The 14103-nt window shown below is 45.2% G+C and overlaps 1 protein-coding gene across 4 annotated transcripts in view; it reads right to left on the bottom strand.

The window, feature by feature from the left end:
- HAP1 (huntingtin associated protein 1) overlaps positions 1 to 14103 on the bottom strand; it is a 505788-nt gene that overhangs the window by 157662 nt on the left and 334023 nt on the right. For all 4 annotated transcript variants that reach the window (XM_086924163.1, XM_086924164.1, XM_086924165.1 and 1 more), the window contains one exon: positions 9723 to 10024. Coding sequence is in view for 1 of the 4 variants with exons in the window: in XM_086924162.1 (XP_086780288.1) it covers positions 9723 to 10024 (302 nt within the window). In the remaining 3 variants the exon portion in view is untranslated. The remainder of the gene's footprint in view (positions 1 to 9722; positions 10025 to 14103) is intronic.

Here is a 14103-nt window from a genome sequence, read left to right as displayed (position 1 = left end):
GATAAGTCCCAATACTCTCGCCTTGCTCGATGCGCATGCGCATCGACAGGCGAGACCTAAAAACAACTTACTACTACCCTCAAATCTATTTCCATCTTTCTATCCATACTCTAAATGCCACTAAACACACAGGAAATAAAGAGCACAAACCTAACACAACTAATGCACAAAGGAAGGAAAAGAACATTTACTAATCTATTAACTGTTAACCTCTAATCCTGAGCTTAGGGGTAGTGAAGAAGCAACAACAACAGGGAAGCAACAACGATTGGGAAGAAAAGAAGTACATCAATACCAGTGCATGAACCGGAAGGACACTGATCACACCAAATGAATCAGTACTCCACGGAAGAGAAAAACAGAGAGAAAGTGAAACCGCCACGCATTGATCCATTAGGAACCAGCAACACAAGTCTTGTTAGAGAAACATAAGTATCTTGTAACTTTTTCTTTAACCTTTTCGGTGCGTCAGAGTCCGACGTCACGGTGGGTGCGTGCGGAGGACGGCCGGGGGTCGTCCGAACCACGCCCACCCATTATTTCACCTGCTCGCAGAGGTCCACGGGTTAACCACTGGGTGGCAGTGTTGCTCCACTTCTGAATAAAAGGAGTGAAGAGATCTTGGGCCACATGTACGACCATCAGGTACAGCGATTCTTAGCGACTTGCAATTTGCGAGTCACAAAACCTGATGTACTTTGTGATTCCCAAATGGGTTGCAAGGGGCCTGCCTCATTAATAATCATGAGGCAGGTCACAATTTGCGGCCCATTGGAATGGCCGGCACTCACAAGGATACTGGCCTGCGAGGTCAGCAGTCCCCTATGACTGTGACTATTTTTTAAATAAAGCAGTTTTTTAAAATACAGCAATTTTCTTTAAAGGAAAATGGGATACATTTCAAAATTAAAGATGAAACATTTTCTTTTCATTTTTTTTAGAGTGGGCATTAGTCCGTGGGACCACTGCGTACTCTGAAAAAATGTTGATGCCCTCATTCACAAATGGCAAGGGATCCCTTGGGGACCTCTTCTTGTTTGCTAATGGCTTACCATCAATTTGAAATTGGTGGTAAACTGCAAATGTTTGCAACTGCATTCCGGGTCGCAAAACGTTCATACATACCAGTGTGACTTGCTATTCGGAAGGGGCACTCTTTACACCCCCCTTTCCTAATAGCAACTCGCAAACGCTATTTTGCAAGTCAGTAGTAGATTACCAACTCGCAAAATAGGGGTGGTATATAGGAAAATGCATTTTATTGGTCGCAAACGGGCCGCTGGTGACCGGTAAAATGTATTGTACCTCGGACCCTAACTGTATGGTGATTTTCTTTTCTCTTTTTTTTTATTCACCTCATGATAACGCATATATTCCAGGAGAGTAGCCCTTTAGGATAACTAGAATCCCAGGACAGAGAGTTAGCAATGTAGGAAGGGGAGTTAGCAACAAGAGTTGGACCTCAAACCAGTAGACAAAAGCAGTTGCTGCACGAATGAGCACAGTGAACAAAACGGATGGAGTCATGGCATCATGTTGCCACCTATACATTTTTAAAGTTAACTGGTGTAATATGTTTCACCTTCCAAAATCAGGCAGTTCTACAGAGGATCGCATAAGGAGCGCAACACTTGGGGGTCTGGCACAGTGTCCATGTGAATTATAATTCAATAATTTATGTGTGGAAACAAATAATGTATTTGCCAGTAGGAAAATGGTGTCCCCAATCAAAACATTGGATGAACAGAGGATACATTTGTGGCCCAGAGAAGCAGGGTTTTTCAAATTTGTTTGCCGCATGGAAAACAAACCCACTGTATGTTTTATGACAAGTGAAACAACATAAGCTATACATACTATGTAAGGGGATGTAAAACCAATCACCTTTTCCAAGTCGGGTAACAACTGATAAAAATTTCTCTGCCATAAAATAAAATTCCATCTAAAGTTATAATTTGTATGCTAGGATACTCCAATACATGTCTAGGTTCTGTCAGTTATTCTGGGTGTGGCCAATGATATCAAACTATTGCTCAGATATTCTAGTGTGCTGCTACAATATGATGCTCAAGGTGTTAGTATGCTAAGCTGTTGCTCACATGCACAACCCATGCATAACACGCCACCAGCCCGATAGGGCAATGCTCAAACAGACTTGGGCTGCTCAGTGTGCCCAGTGTACTGCATAAGTATGCCAGAGGTGCTACTCAAACACTCTTGTTGATTGATGCTCAGTATGCTGGTGGTGCTTCTCAATCATGCTTGGTGATGCTCCGTCTGCAGGTGGTGCTTTTCAAACATGCTGTTGATTTCAGTATGCATGTGGGGCTTTTCAAACACGCTTGTTGATGCTCAGTATGCTGGTGGTGCTTTTCAAAAATGTTGTTGATTTCAGTTTGCATGTGGGGCTTGTCAAACGTACTTGTTGATTTCAGTATGCCAGTGGGGCTTTTCATACATGCTGTTGATGCTCAGTATGCTGGTGGTTTATGTTTATGTTTTTGAGATTTTTATTGCGCACAAATACCCGAGGGTGTCTCGGCGCATATCGGACTTCTGAGGCGAAAAGCTAACCAAAGTGTCATTGGTTGAATAACCAAGTTTTCAGGAGTTTACGAAAAATGATAAGGGTAAGGCTGGTTTTGATGTACAAAGGGAGAGTATTTTTTAAGAGTGCTTTTTAAACACGCTTGGTGATGCTCAGAATGCCAGTGGTGCTTTTCCAACATGCTTGGCGACGCTTCGTATCCGTTTGTGGAACCGAGAGAAAACCAGCAGAGTATCTACACGCGGAGAAATCACCTTTCGTTATACTGGCACCTTTGAACATCTTTGTTGCTTTATTGTGTTTCCCTGCGGCAGTTAATTTGCCTTGGTTGAGACCATTGGTGAGCGCGTGTGCTACTTTCATACGGTTTATTATTTGAATTGAGATGCTTGAAGAGCACGGATCATGCGCCACTGCGCCAGGGGGAGTTAATAAGAGCTGTACATATTTCCCGGGATAGAAAACCAAGTGGGTGGAGAGAGCAGAGATATACCAGGCCTATGTATTGCACCTGAGAGCGTGGCAGAAAGAAAGGATGTTAGCAGATCACAGACTGCCAGACATTATTTACATCCAGGGCACTTCAGATGGTAGAAATCGCTAGGTTTCAACTCCTTAATAATATTCAGGCCAGAAGGTGAAGCCTAAAAACCAGAGCTTATGAAGCAGTTAAAAAAAACACCATTTCATGAATAACACTGAAAGAACAGTACAGACACAAACCTATGCTGCTTAGGCAAACGAATGCAAACACTACTTATATCCTTAAGAATCCAAACAGCACTTGCCTAATTGTTGTCGAGCTTAGATTATCCCGGAAAAGAATGGCCAATAAATATTAACAAACTTACCTTGGCCTAGTTAATGGCTTCCCGCTTTTCTTAAGTCCTGACTGAGGCTCCAGACTTCCGACTCCCGCCGTCGTTGTATTAGAATTCCGACCTCTGGGCTGAGCTCGTCATCAGAAGGCGGCAGGCAGCCTCCCTCCCCTCCACCGCAGCCAGCGCTATGATTGGCTTGGCCGGCTGCCCTACCCACGTCATTTCTCTCTGTATGCTGCAGCATACAGAGAAACAGGGAGAGTGAGAGGTGTTACTCAAGGGCAGGGGGGAGCAGTTTGCCTACTGTTTTAATACTGTCTGGTAGCCTCTCAGGCTACCCAAACAGACAGTATTAACAACAGTGGGCAAGCCGCTCCCCCCTGCCCTCGAGTAACACCGCCCACAGGAACTTCTGCTTTCTCGCCTTGCGAAAAGGCAGAAACAAATGGTAGTTATTATGGTAATAACTACCTTTGTTTGCCTTCTCGCCCGGCGAGAAAGCAGGGGGGAGGGCGGTGCCCAAACGCCCTCATGGACGAGTCGCCACTGAGTTTATCTGATTAGCAGACACACTCTTGAATATGGCTGTGCAGGAAAGTAACCTTGATGGTAAGTGTATGAGATTTACGGTGAGGAGAGATTTAGTTCCTCACCCCATACGGGTCTCTTGTAATATGTGTGCTGATAATAATATCTCTATAATCACTTTTCAATTCAAGACGAGAAACAAAGAAAGAGCTGCGTACGCCATCAACTGCACTGTAAGTGACTTGCTGGCCTGGTAGGGCGCATGGCCCATTCTGTTATTATTCGTTACCCAAACTCATGAGTCTCTGTGAGTGAGGAAGAGACTGGGCAGCACCTACTAACAACATCAAGCTAGGAAGAGAGTGCCCAGGCCTGGACAGCTTCAGCTTAAGCACCTGGGTTGAAGTCAGAGACCGGTTTGGACTGGCCTTTAGGGCAATCAGGCAGCGTCCGAAGGGCCGGTCTGACAGGTATGGGAGGGACATTTTTTTTTTGGGTGGTTTGCGTGCCTGTTTTATGGTCTGCTGGGCCGAGTTTTACTGTTCATATTAAAGCAAACATTGCCTGCATTAAGCTCAAATCTATGCAGTCTTCCGTACCTTGCAAAACACTTATACAGCGTTTCTTTGCAAGTTCAAACCTGCCATAATTTGCAAACTCAACCCACTTTTTTTAGCTATCTAATTTGCCAATGGGAGCCACTTTTATTTTAGTGCCCGAAGCTATTATCAGTGCCAGTCCAATCCTGGTCAGAGACCAACAATGCCAAGCAGTTTGATGCTCCCATGTAAATCACCAACTGCAGTAACCAATATGGAGAGCATACCTTGCTTGGAAGTTTCTCATTGGCCCATTGTGTAGAGCACACAGTTCGTTGACAGGTTTCGCGATGTGCCACCACACCACCTTCCTGCATCAGTCTTAACCTCCTTCATCCACCACTGATCTGCCTTCTGACACTAGCTGTGGCACCTGGCACCTGGGTGCTCTGGGCTGTGCACTGGGTCGCTGGGTAGATTTTTGGTGTCTAAACATGCTGCTTAGAGAAAGCAACATGTTTTACAAATATCTTATTACTCCAGATCAACAGTACTGATTTGGAAGTCATGCAGATGGGCTGTGTTTGTCACTGACAATCACTACATGCTTGGACTGCTGAGCACCAGCCAGATGCATCTACACTGTGGCCTCTATCCCTATGACCTCGACCGGTTATCAGCATGCCTCATTTGCCAAGTAGAGCAGGGTTGGCTTGAGACTGAAAATGGATCTGGGTGCCAAAATAAAAGTGGCACCCATTAGTGAATTAGAAAGCTAAAAAAGTGGGCCATGGTTGCAAATTGGGAAGTTTTGACATAGTAAAAACATGCTGAATAAGTATTTTGCAAATAATGTGAGACTGTGTGTATTTGAGCTTGCTGCAGGCAATGTTTGCTTTAATATGAAGGAAATCAACAGTAAAAACTGACCCACAAACAGCCAAACACGGCCCATACACTAACCTGTCCGACCAGCCTATCTAGCACTGCCTGATTGCCTTTAGGCTAGTTCGACTCCCAAGTAGAATTGCTGAAGGAGCTTGCAGTGTGAGTGAAGGCCTGCAGCTCCAAAGAATTGCTGGCAACCTCAAGGCATAGCTGTCAATTTTAGGAGGAAAAGCTAGCAGCCTCGACGTGGAGCTAGCAGATGAGTAGGAGCACTAGCAGTGCTGATGGAAGGCTAGCTCCTTCAACAGGGAGCTAGCAACCCTGCGGCAGGGCCTTAAACACTAGAGAAAGCAGTAGCACTTTAGAGGGGAGAATTCTGTCCACTTGGAAGAGTTAGCAGACAGGACCAACAACAATCACCTTAAAGGGAAAGTTAGCAACGTGTGTGAGTGCTGCACAGTTGAAGCAACATAGGAAGAAAAACAGCCATGGAAGAATTCTCACAATCTAAAAGAGAACTGGACAACTTGGGGAGCAGACATTACCTAAAGAGAGCTAACAGCGGGAAAAGATATTGCTTAAAGAGACCTAACAGTGGGAGACGATCAGCAAACCTTCAAACTTTGGCAAAACCAAGCAGGCCTGGAGTTGGTTGTCAGCCACTTGGCTTTGTCAATTCTTGTTTTGCTAAGGTTTTTGCAAAACGTTATTGTTGGGGAAGCTGCTGGGCTCTCATCAATCTTAAAAAACATTGGTCTCAAAAAGAACACATTGCCATAGTAGTCTCTGTATTATATGGGAACTAGTTTGTGCTCCTTGTGAAAGGGTAGAATACTGTCACTCACAGGGAAAATTCGCCAATGGCTGAAGCCTGCTAATACACTACACCTTGCTGGGTATGGTGGCTCAGTGAACTAATGCGTTGACTGCAGGGACCTGTGTTCAACCTCATGGTCACAGGTTCAAATCCCGGCGGGTCCACTCAGCCTTTCATCCATCTGAGGTCAATAAAATGAGTACCATTGAGTTGGGTAACAACATCTGTTATTCAGCGCCAAGATAACCGTAGCGGTGAATGTGCGCTTTACAAATACACATTTTATTTTATCCTATGTTATGTATGCTGCAGTAGGCTGAAAAAATTTGAATGACACAACAAAAGACTAATGAATGTGCAGGGCTGGCTGAAAGGCCCCATAAGAGGTTTGCCATACAAATAATTCTAGTTAAATCAAAAGATCTTGCTTAACGGAGGACCTAAAAACAGGATGTTTATTTAACCTCAATGGTACTTAGCAGTCACTGATATATTTGACATGCTCTGAGAGCAGCAAACCTGGAAGTATTTAATGGCATCTATCTCAGACTGACAGTTTCAGCTTTCATTCATGTGGGCAACAAAGTGGGCTTTTGCTTGCAAAAACTAGGACTGTGTTAAATTACGTAATTTCTTCCATGATATATTGTACAAATTACATTAAATTGTGCAAACAGAATTAAATGTGGTTCGCCGGTATCTCGCATGATATTTTTGCATGAGTAGATGCCTTGCATAAAGAAATATGTCATCCAGGGTACCAGCAAAAGAACTGCTTGCACCACTTTCCCATCAGCAACAAATATGCGAAAGGGCCTAATGCCACATTTAATAATGTATTTTTTTTAAATAATGCAAAATACACAAATATCACAAATAAAATTGAGCTTCGCAACAGCTTCTGCCTGTGACTCATTTGGGAAGACGCGATTGTGTTTTGTTCTAAGTATAGTGCAATTGTATGCTTTACATTTATTGTATGTGTGGTCTTACCTTTACCCAATGGTATCATTTATCCTCATACTTTAAGCCTTCTTTTTACACTACGATTATATTCTGTACCATAATATCTCTAGGGAGGAGAACTATTACCAGAAAATGGTTCCCTGTGTGACCTCACATCATTGTATGCATGTATGTTTGCATGTATGCATGTGTTATTTCTATAGCTCTAACTTAGCCAAAATGCAGTGGGACATTATAACATGGTCAACGACATGCAAAAAGTCAACAAGTAACAGTGGAGAAAGCTGGGTTGTGCATGGTTAATGCACTGTGATGTAGTATTCTTTAAAGAGGTGAGTCTTCAACTCTTTCCTAAATTGGAGCAGTTTGGGTGGTTGTGATGGATACTCGGATGATGTACTAGATCCTGGGTGAATAGATGTAAAAGGCCGACTGTCTTTTTTTTTTTTTAATCTTCTCAGACTGCAGGCTGATGATGTCCTGGTGGTGGGTGTGCCAAGATTCACCAAAGACGGTGAGCTTGTCTACAAGATAAGCAGGGGTGTTGGTTGTGATAGCTTTGAAATGATGCAGCTGGTTTAGAAGATGGTGTGGGCCAGCAAAGAAAGCCAATGGAGTTCCATCAGGATTGGGGAGATGCAGTGCTTAATTGAGCTGGTGGTTTGCGGTGCTTGACAACGACACTTAATTGTCAACACCATCTCTTATGATGGACTGCCACATGGTAACACTGTTTGTCTTATTAACAAACGAGCACAGCAACAATTGTTTGTCAATTCAATATGCCTTAAGAATGACTAATACTTGCCTCGGAGCCATTCTTTTTAGTTTTGGAGGACTAGAATAGTTTGATTTGACACGCTTGGGGGAGTGTGATAGTAGATAGTTGTGGGGCAAAGGGTGGTGCCAGCTGCAGTGGCCTCCTGACATGGGCCCCAGCTCAAATTAAGCAATGGGGTGATGCAATCATATTTCGTCAGGCCCAGGATGAGATGTGCTTCAGAATGTTCCTATGGGGTGCCATGGAATAAGGCATTATTCCCACTCAGATGCAATAGTGAGAGGGCTTTAACAGCAATTCTGAACTCACTTACTGGTGAAAAAAAAGAACTTTGACTTACTTTAGCATCGAATTCTGATATTAGGCAGTCTTTGTGTTTTTTAGCAATGTGTCCTTTAAGGATGGGGAGAGCTGGGGAGGAGCATCCTGTCTGAAACTTAACCTGGAGAGGGCTGGGAAAGAGCAACCCAAGTAAAGAGGTATTTATTTACTTGTTTTGCAAGATTTGTTTACTTTGAACGTGCTACCTTTAAGCTACTTTAAAGTGCTTTGAGACGCAGACTTTAGCAGAATTTAGAGAACACAAAGATTTGCAATAGTAAGAGTGTACACACATGCAAGAAAGGTTTAAGCTTGTCTATGTGTTATCGGCAGGTATAGACTTCGATAAAAATGTGCAAGATTTTCATAATTTGCCTTTTGGACAAGGTGTAAAGAATTCGCTCAGACTAAGAGTGGTCCGAAATTAGGAGATGACAAAATGGGCCTCTCCTTTCGCATGTATTTATTTATTTAGAGTTTTTGGAAAGTGATAAATGCCACCAAAGGGACAACTCAGGGCACAACGGAATAATAAAATAAATGAAGGAAAAGAGAAAATGATGAAGAAATGGCAGGAACAGATTAATAATTTATTGACCGCATCACAGAATGTTTTTAAAAAACTGAAATACAAGGTAAAGTTCCTAAAGCCTTTGAGGAGTATGAGGGTATATTCAACAGTAATCACATACTGACTTATGTGCCAATTAGCACGAAAAAAAATGATAAGCCTATGACCAGAAGTGAAACCAAAAACAATAGGGTGATGGATGTAATGCCTGAATTAATCTCAGCCACTGGCAATCACTCGGGTTGCATCCCAATCCATCATTTTAACCCACCATACCACCTGAGTTTGGACTCGGCCATATGCAAATCAGTCTTGACCCTGCTCCTGATGGGAACAGTCCATCCCGAACAGCCAGGACAGGTCTTCCCAGAGCTGGAACACAAGCAACCCAGGACGAGTTTTGCCCTAGTTAGGGCTCTTCAGCCAGGTATAGCTTGATTCCAGTAGCACAGTGAGCCCTAGATCAGCGTTCCGTCCATCAATTGTTCTTTTTGCTTTTGTCTCCCTTAGTGAGATGTATATGCCCAGATGTAGGTCCAGTACTCACCATGCCACCGGAGTCAGGTTGTCCTGGCTGGTGAAGGGTGATACCCCAAAACTCGTCCCAGGATGCTTGTTTTCGGTTCAGGGAGGTCCTGGCCTGGCAGTTCTGGCTGGACTGTTCCCATTGGGCGCAGGGTAAAGTCTGATTTGCAAATGACTGGGTCCAAACTGAAATGGCATGAGGAGCATTAACCCATGGATTTGTGTCCAGATCTCTGTACTGGGGATGAATATTTGACATTGTTCAGCATTCCATCCATCAATTGTTCTTTTTGCAGAAGTAAAACCACTCAGCCCACCTGATGACTTGCAGCACCCTTAGTGTCTGAAGTTATTAGAACACAAGGCACACACTGCAGTACCACTTATGCTGCAGAAGGGCTCTGCCCACACACCCACCTGTGATCGTGGAGGCATCGCAGCTCTTCTTGGCAGGTGGGCTCGCGAGAGCGTTCCCAGCAGCAGTCCCTGGATTTGTAGGCTCCTGAGTGTTGGTGGACGAGGTGGGAGGGGGGTCCTTGCTCAGCAGGTACTTGGGTGGGGTCCTGACTGCGGAGTGCTCAGCAGAACCGGAGGTGGCCAGCTTGGCTGACTTTAGCGGGTAGAGCAGGCTGCCATGTGCAGAGGGCAGTGCCAGGCCCTGGTCCGGCAGGCAGTGGAGGGCCCCGGGCTGGGCTTCCGACCGGCTCTCCTTAAGGTACCTAAGGGAGAAAGGAAAGAGAGAAAGAAAGAGCTCACGTTAAGCAGCAATTGCAGCAAGATCTGAGCTTTCTGAACAAACCAAGACTATTCAATTATGAAACTTGAAGATTTGCAAACTCCAACCTCAGGCTCTTGGACTCTCTTAAGTGTATAAATTATATAACAATCCAAAGTTTTGTAGTACGCTGTTCGGTTTATTACAAGCAAGTTATCTAGCGTGTGCATTGTGACTGTAAATCTATCTGTTAGCATTCTCCCCAACATAAACACTCTCTCACTCTAACTAACATAACGCACAACTCTTAAACGATTCATGGCAAATCAGCGCCTGGACTCCAAACTACTTCTTCAGTATAACAGCAGAGCAGTACAAAAGCACCACAATGTAGAGCAATGAAGCAACTGAAAGTTGTTATAACCATAAGTCAAGCCAAGTGGATGATGAACAGCCGCCTGAAACTGAACTCGGACAAGACGGAAGTCCTCATCCTGGGACCTTCACCCTCCGCCTGGGACAACTCCTGGTGGCCCCCCGCCCTGGGCAGCACACCCAAACCAACAGTCCACGCACACAACCTGGGCTTCATCCTGGACTCCTCCCTCTCCATGACCAGACAAGTCAACGCCGTCTCCTCGTCGTGCTTCAACATCCTGCGCATGCTACGTAAGATCTTCCGGTGGATCTCCACCGAGACCAGGAAGACGGTCACCCAGGCCCTCGTCACCAGCCGTCTGGACTACGGTAACTCCCTCTACGCTGGAACAACCGCCAAACTCCAGAAGAGACTCCAGCGGATTCAGAACGCCTCAGCACGACTCATCCTGGACATCCCCCATCGCAGCCACATCTCCGGACACCTGAGAGATCTGCACTGGCTCCCGGTCAACAAGAGAATCACCTTCCGTCTCCTCACCCACGCACACAAAGCCCTACACAACCAAGGCCCAGGATACCTCAACAGCCGCCTCAACTTCTACGCTCCCACACGCCAGCTTCGATCGACCGGCCACGCCCTCACCGCCGTCCCCCGCATCCGAAGAGCCACCACAGGAGGAAGGTCCTTTTCCTACCTGGCCGCCAAGACTTGGAACTCCATCCCGACCCACCTCCGCCTGACCCAGGACCACCTGGCCTTCAGGAAGCAGCTCAAGACCTGGCTGTTCGAGCAGTAGCGGACTCCCCCTCCCCTAGCGCCTTGAGACCCTCCGGGTGAGTAGTGCGCTATATAAATGCTTTGATTGATTGATTGATTGATAAACATGGATAACTTCACTACAGTGTTCTGTAGGGAAAAGTCCCTGGGGCAGCATGGGAAGATCCCCCACTATGGCCTATTTAGTATGCATGCTGTCAAAGTGTAGTTGCAGATTGTTTTCACGTTCTGGAAAAGCAAAGCAACTGTTTCCACACCATCATCTCCAACTCTCCATGAGAATGTATCTTCCGTTTCGTACAGAATTAATTTTTTACTATTGTGGTAATTCATGATGGTTGATTTTGCTACTGAAAGAACACGCATCCATTTGCACACCATGTCCTAGCAGGAGATGGCCAATCAGAGCATCAGAATGGTGGTTAATAAAATAAGCTTGTAAAACCTGAGATGATAAAAGCTTAGTCTACCATGACAAAACCAGAGTGGTTGGGCTGAGAGGACAAGGAAATGACGTAGAGCCTGATTTCGACTTTGCCGGTGGGGTTACTCAGGGTGCCTAATTCCAAGTGCCATAGGGTATAATCAAAATATAATACGGCAGACAGGATATCTGTCACGTTTGTGATGGAGTAACACTTCTGCCAAACTGAGATCAGGCATTTAGGGGCCGATTAGGATTGCGGTGATTCCGCATCCTCTGGGCCGGCGGAAGCCACCGTTGGCCCGGAGGAAACGGAATCACCGCAGCAGTGCCTCCAAAGACCACCCGCCAGATTAGAATGGCTGGGGGGTCATCGGCGGATGGGAAAACCGTCCGCCGCTTTTCCGCCGCGGTCACCTTCCGACCGTGGCGGAAAAGCTCTAATATGGTGGCGGTGTCTATCCGACACCGCCAGCCATATTAGGATGGGGCAGGAAACATGGTTTTTCAGGGCAGAAAAGCCGACGTGGAAAAGCATGTGGTCTTTTCAGTTTGGGGGCCGTTGCGGGCCCCCAGGGTGTCAGGGGGTGGGGATGCACATGGGGGGTACCTATGGTACCCCCCTGCATTTACATGAACAAAGCGGCAGGCACCGTGCGGTGCCTGCCGCTTTGTGCATGTAAATGTAATACATGCATTTTTAACCTTGCGGCGGGTGCTGCTTCAAGCAGCACCCGCCGCAAGGTTAAGGATATGGGATGTGACCGCCATAGTGGCAGTCACATCCTAATTTGCATGGAGGGACCGCCGCTGCCCATGCAGACGGTCCCTCTACCTCGGGGGTGGTGGACGGGCGCAGGTCCGTCCGCCATCCTAATGACCCCCTTAGTTTGGTTAGTCATTACATCTGACTGGTCCTCTGCAAAGACCTACGTGAGAGGAAAGAAGGTCAGGCAAAAGCTGGAGACCAGCCAGACCAAAAACTCAACCAAAGGGAGACATGGGATTGGGTCTGAAGGTCTGCCTGTACTCCCGCTCAGAAGAAAACATGCAGTAATTCCATCTGAATGCTGGCTTGCCAGTGAGACAATGCACCCTGCTTCGCTAGCTGAGAAATGCGAAGGCAAGGGAACCCTCGCTGGCTATAGAACTTGTCATATGTGATGCACCGAGGTACATGTTTAACACCTTGGCTGCTAGGTGTTTTCCCCTCCTATGCTGACTTTTCGTCATTTCCATCATTTCATGACGAGCTCAGCTCGTCATCAGCACAGCTCAACCGTGCATCATGAAGAGCTGAGCTCGTCATGAGCATCGAAAGGGTTAAATCGTCAGAGTCGGATCGGTTCCTCTATGCTTATACACATAGATCCTAGTTTTATTTACCGCTACTTAATTTTTTACATTTAAATTTTCAACCTCATGTTTCATATTCATTGCATATACAGTCGTGAGATTTCATAACTTAGAGAGGAAGGCAGAGCATGAGCGAGAGAGAAACAAATTCTCCATTCAATGTTTAGCAGTCAAAGACTCCACATTTATCTGGGGAAACTAGGGGTGAGAAGGTACCCTAAAAGCTTGCGATGGAGAACTTTGTGGTTGCAAAGTCTAAATCTCTTCTGTTTAATATTTCTTACAGTTCTATCATTTTGGTCAATCTTTTATGGGCGCGTGTTTATATGGGCCCAGTTTTTTGAATTGGCTGTATATAATTTCTCTTCAAATGGAAAATTGATACTCTAGGGGCAAACCATCCTCAAGAGTTGACGTACAACCTAAATACTAGGTACAGTGAGTGTGCTTGCAGTTCATTTATGATGGTGAATGGGGCGCATACTTGATTATACTGTGTGATCCTGGGAAAATCACTCAATCACCCCCCCCCACCCCCCGTGCCTCACATCTGTCATCTGCCAAAAGTAGGACCAATTCTGTATTATATTTGTTTATTTGTTGCAGCTCCAAATATGTCTCATTCCACCTATGCCAAGGCACAATGGTGTACATGAAGGATGAACACAAACTTTAACAACATAGGCAAGCATTGGCAAAATTAATATAACTCACTTTTCTTAAACATGCAATGGCAAAGAAAATAGGGCTGGCTGTTTGTTAGAGGAACTGTTTAGTAAAAGTTGGGTGATTTTGTGTGATGTTCCAAAGTGTCCTATAAAGAAAATCCATAATGAAGCTATCTCTTGGGCTACAAGTGTATGGAAACTAGGTGTAGGCCCCTTTATTTAACAAAATTAGCTGTTAGGATGTACCCTCATAGAAGAGTGTTATGAAAAGAAGCAAGAAGGTGACATTTTCATTGAAAATTAATAAAAAGAAAAATATGGCCCTTTTGAGTTGACAACTGCTCAGTATTGTTAACGCAGCTGAAAGAAGGCGCATGTGTGCACGTTTACTTTGTGAACAAAAAAATGTAAACAAGATGCTGTCAAGACAGCAAAACAACATTTCAAGGGTGATTAGAGAATAGCAGTAGGCTAAT

The sequence above is a fragment of the Lissotriton vulgaris genome, chromosome 5 (assembly GCF_964263255.1).
Source record: "Lissotriton vulgaris chromosome 5, aLisVul1.2, whole genome shotgun sequence".
Taxonomy (NCBI): domain Eukaryota; kingdom Metazoa; phylum Chordata; class Amphibia; order Caudata; family Salamandridae; genus Lissotriton; species Lissotriton vulgaris.
Note: the sequence above shows the minus strand (reverse complement) of the source record. Positions and strands in the feature narration are given on the sequence as shown.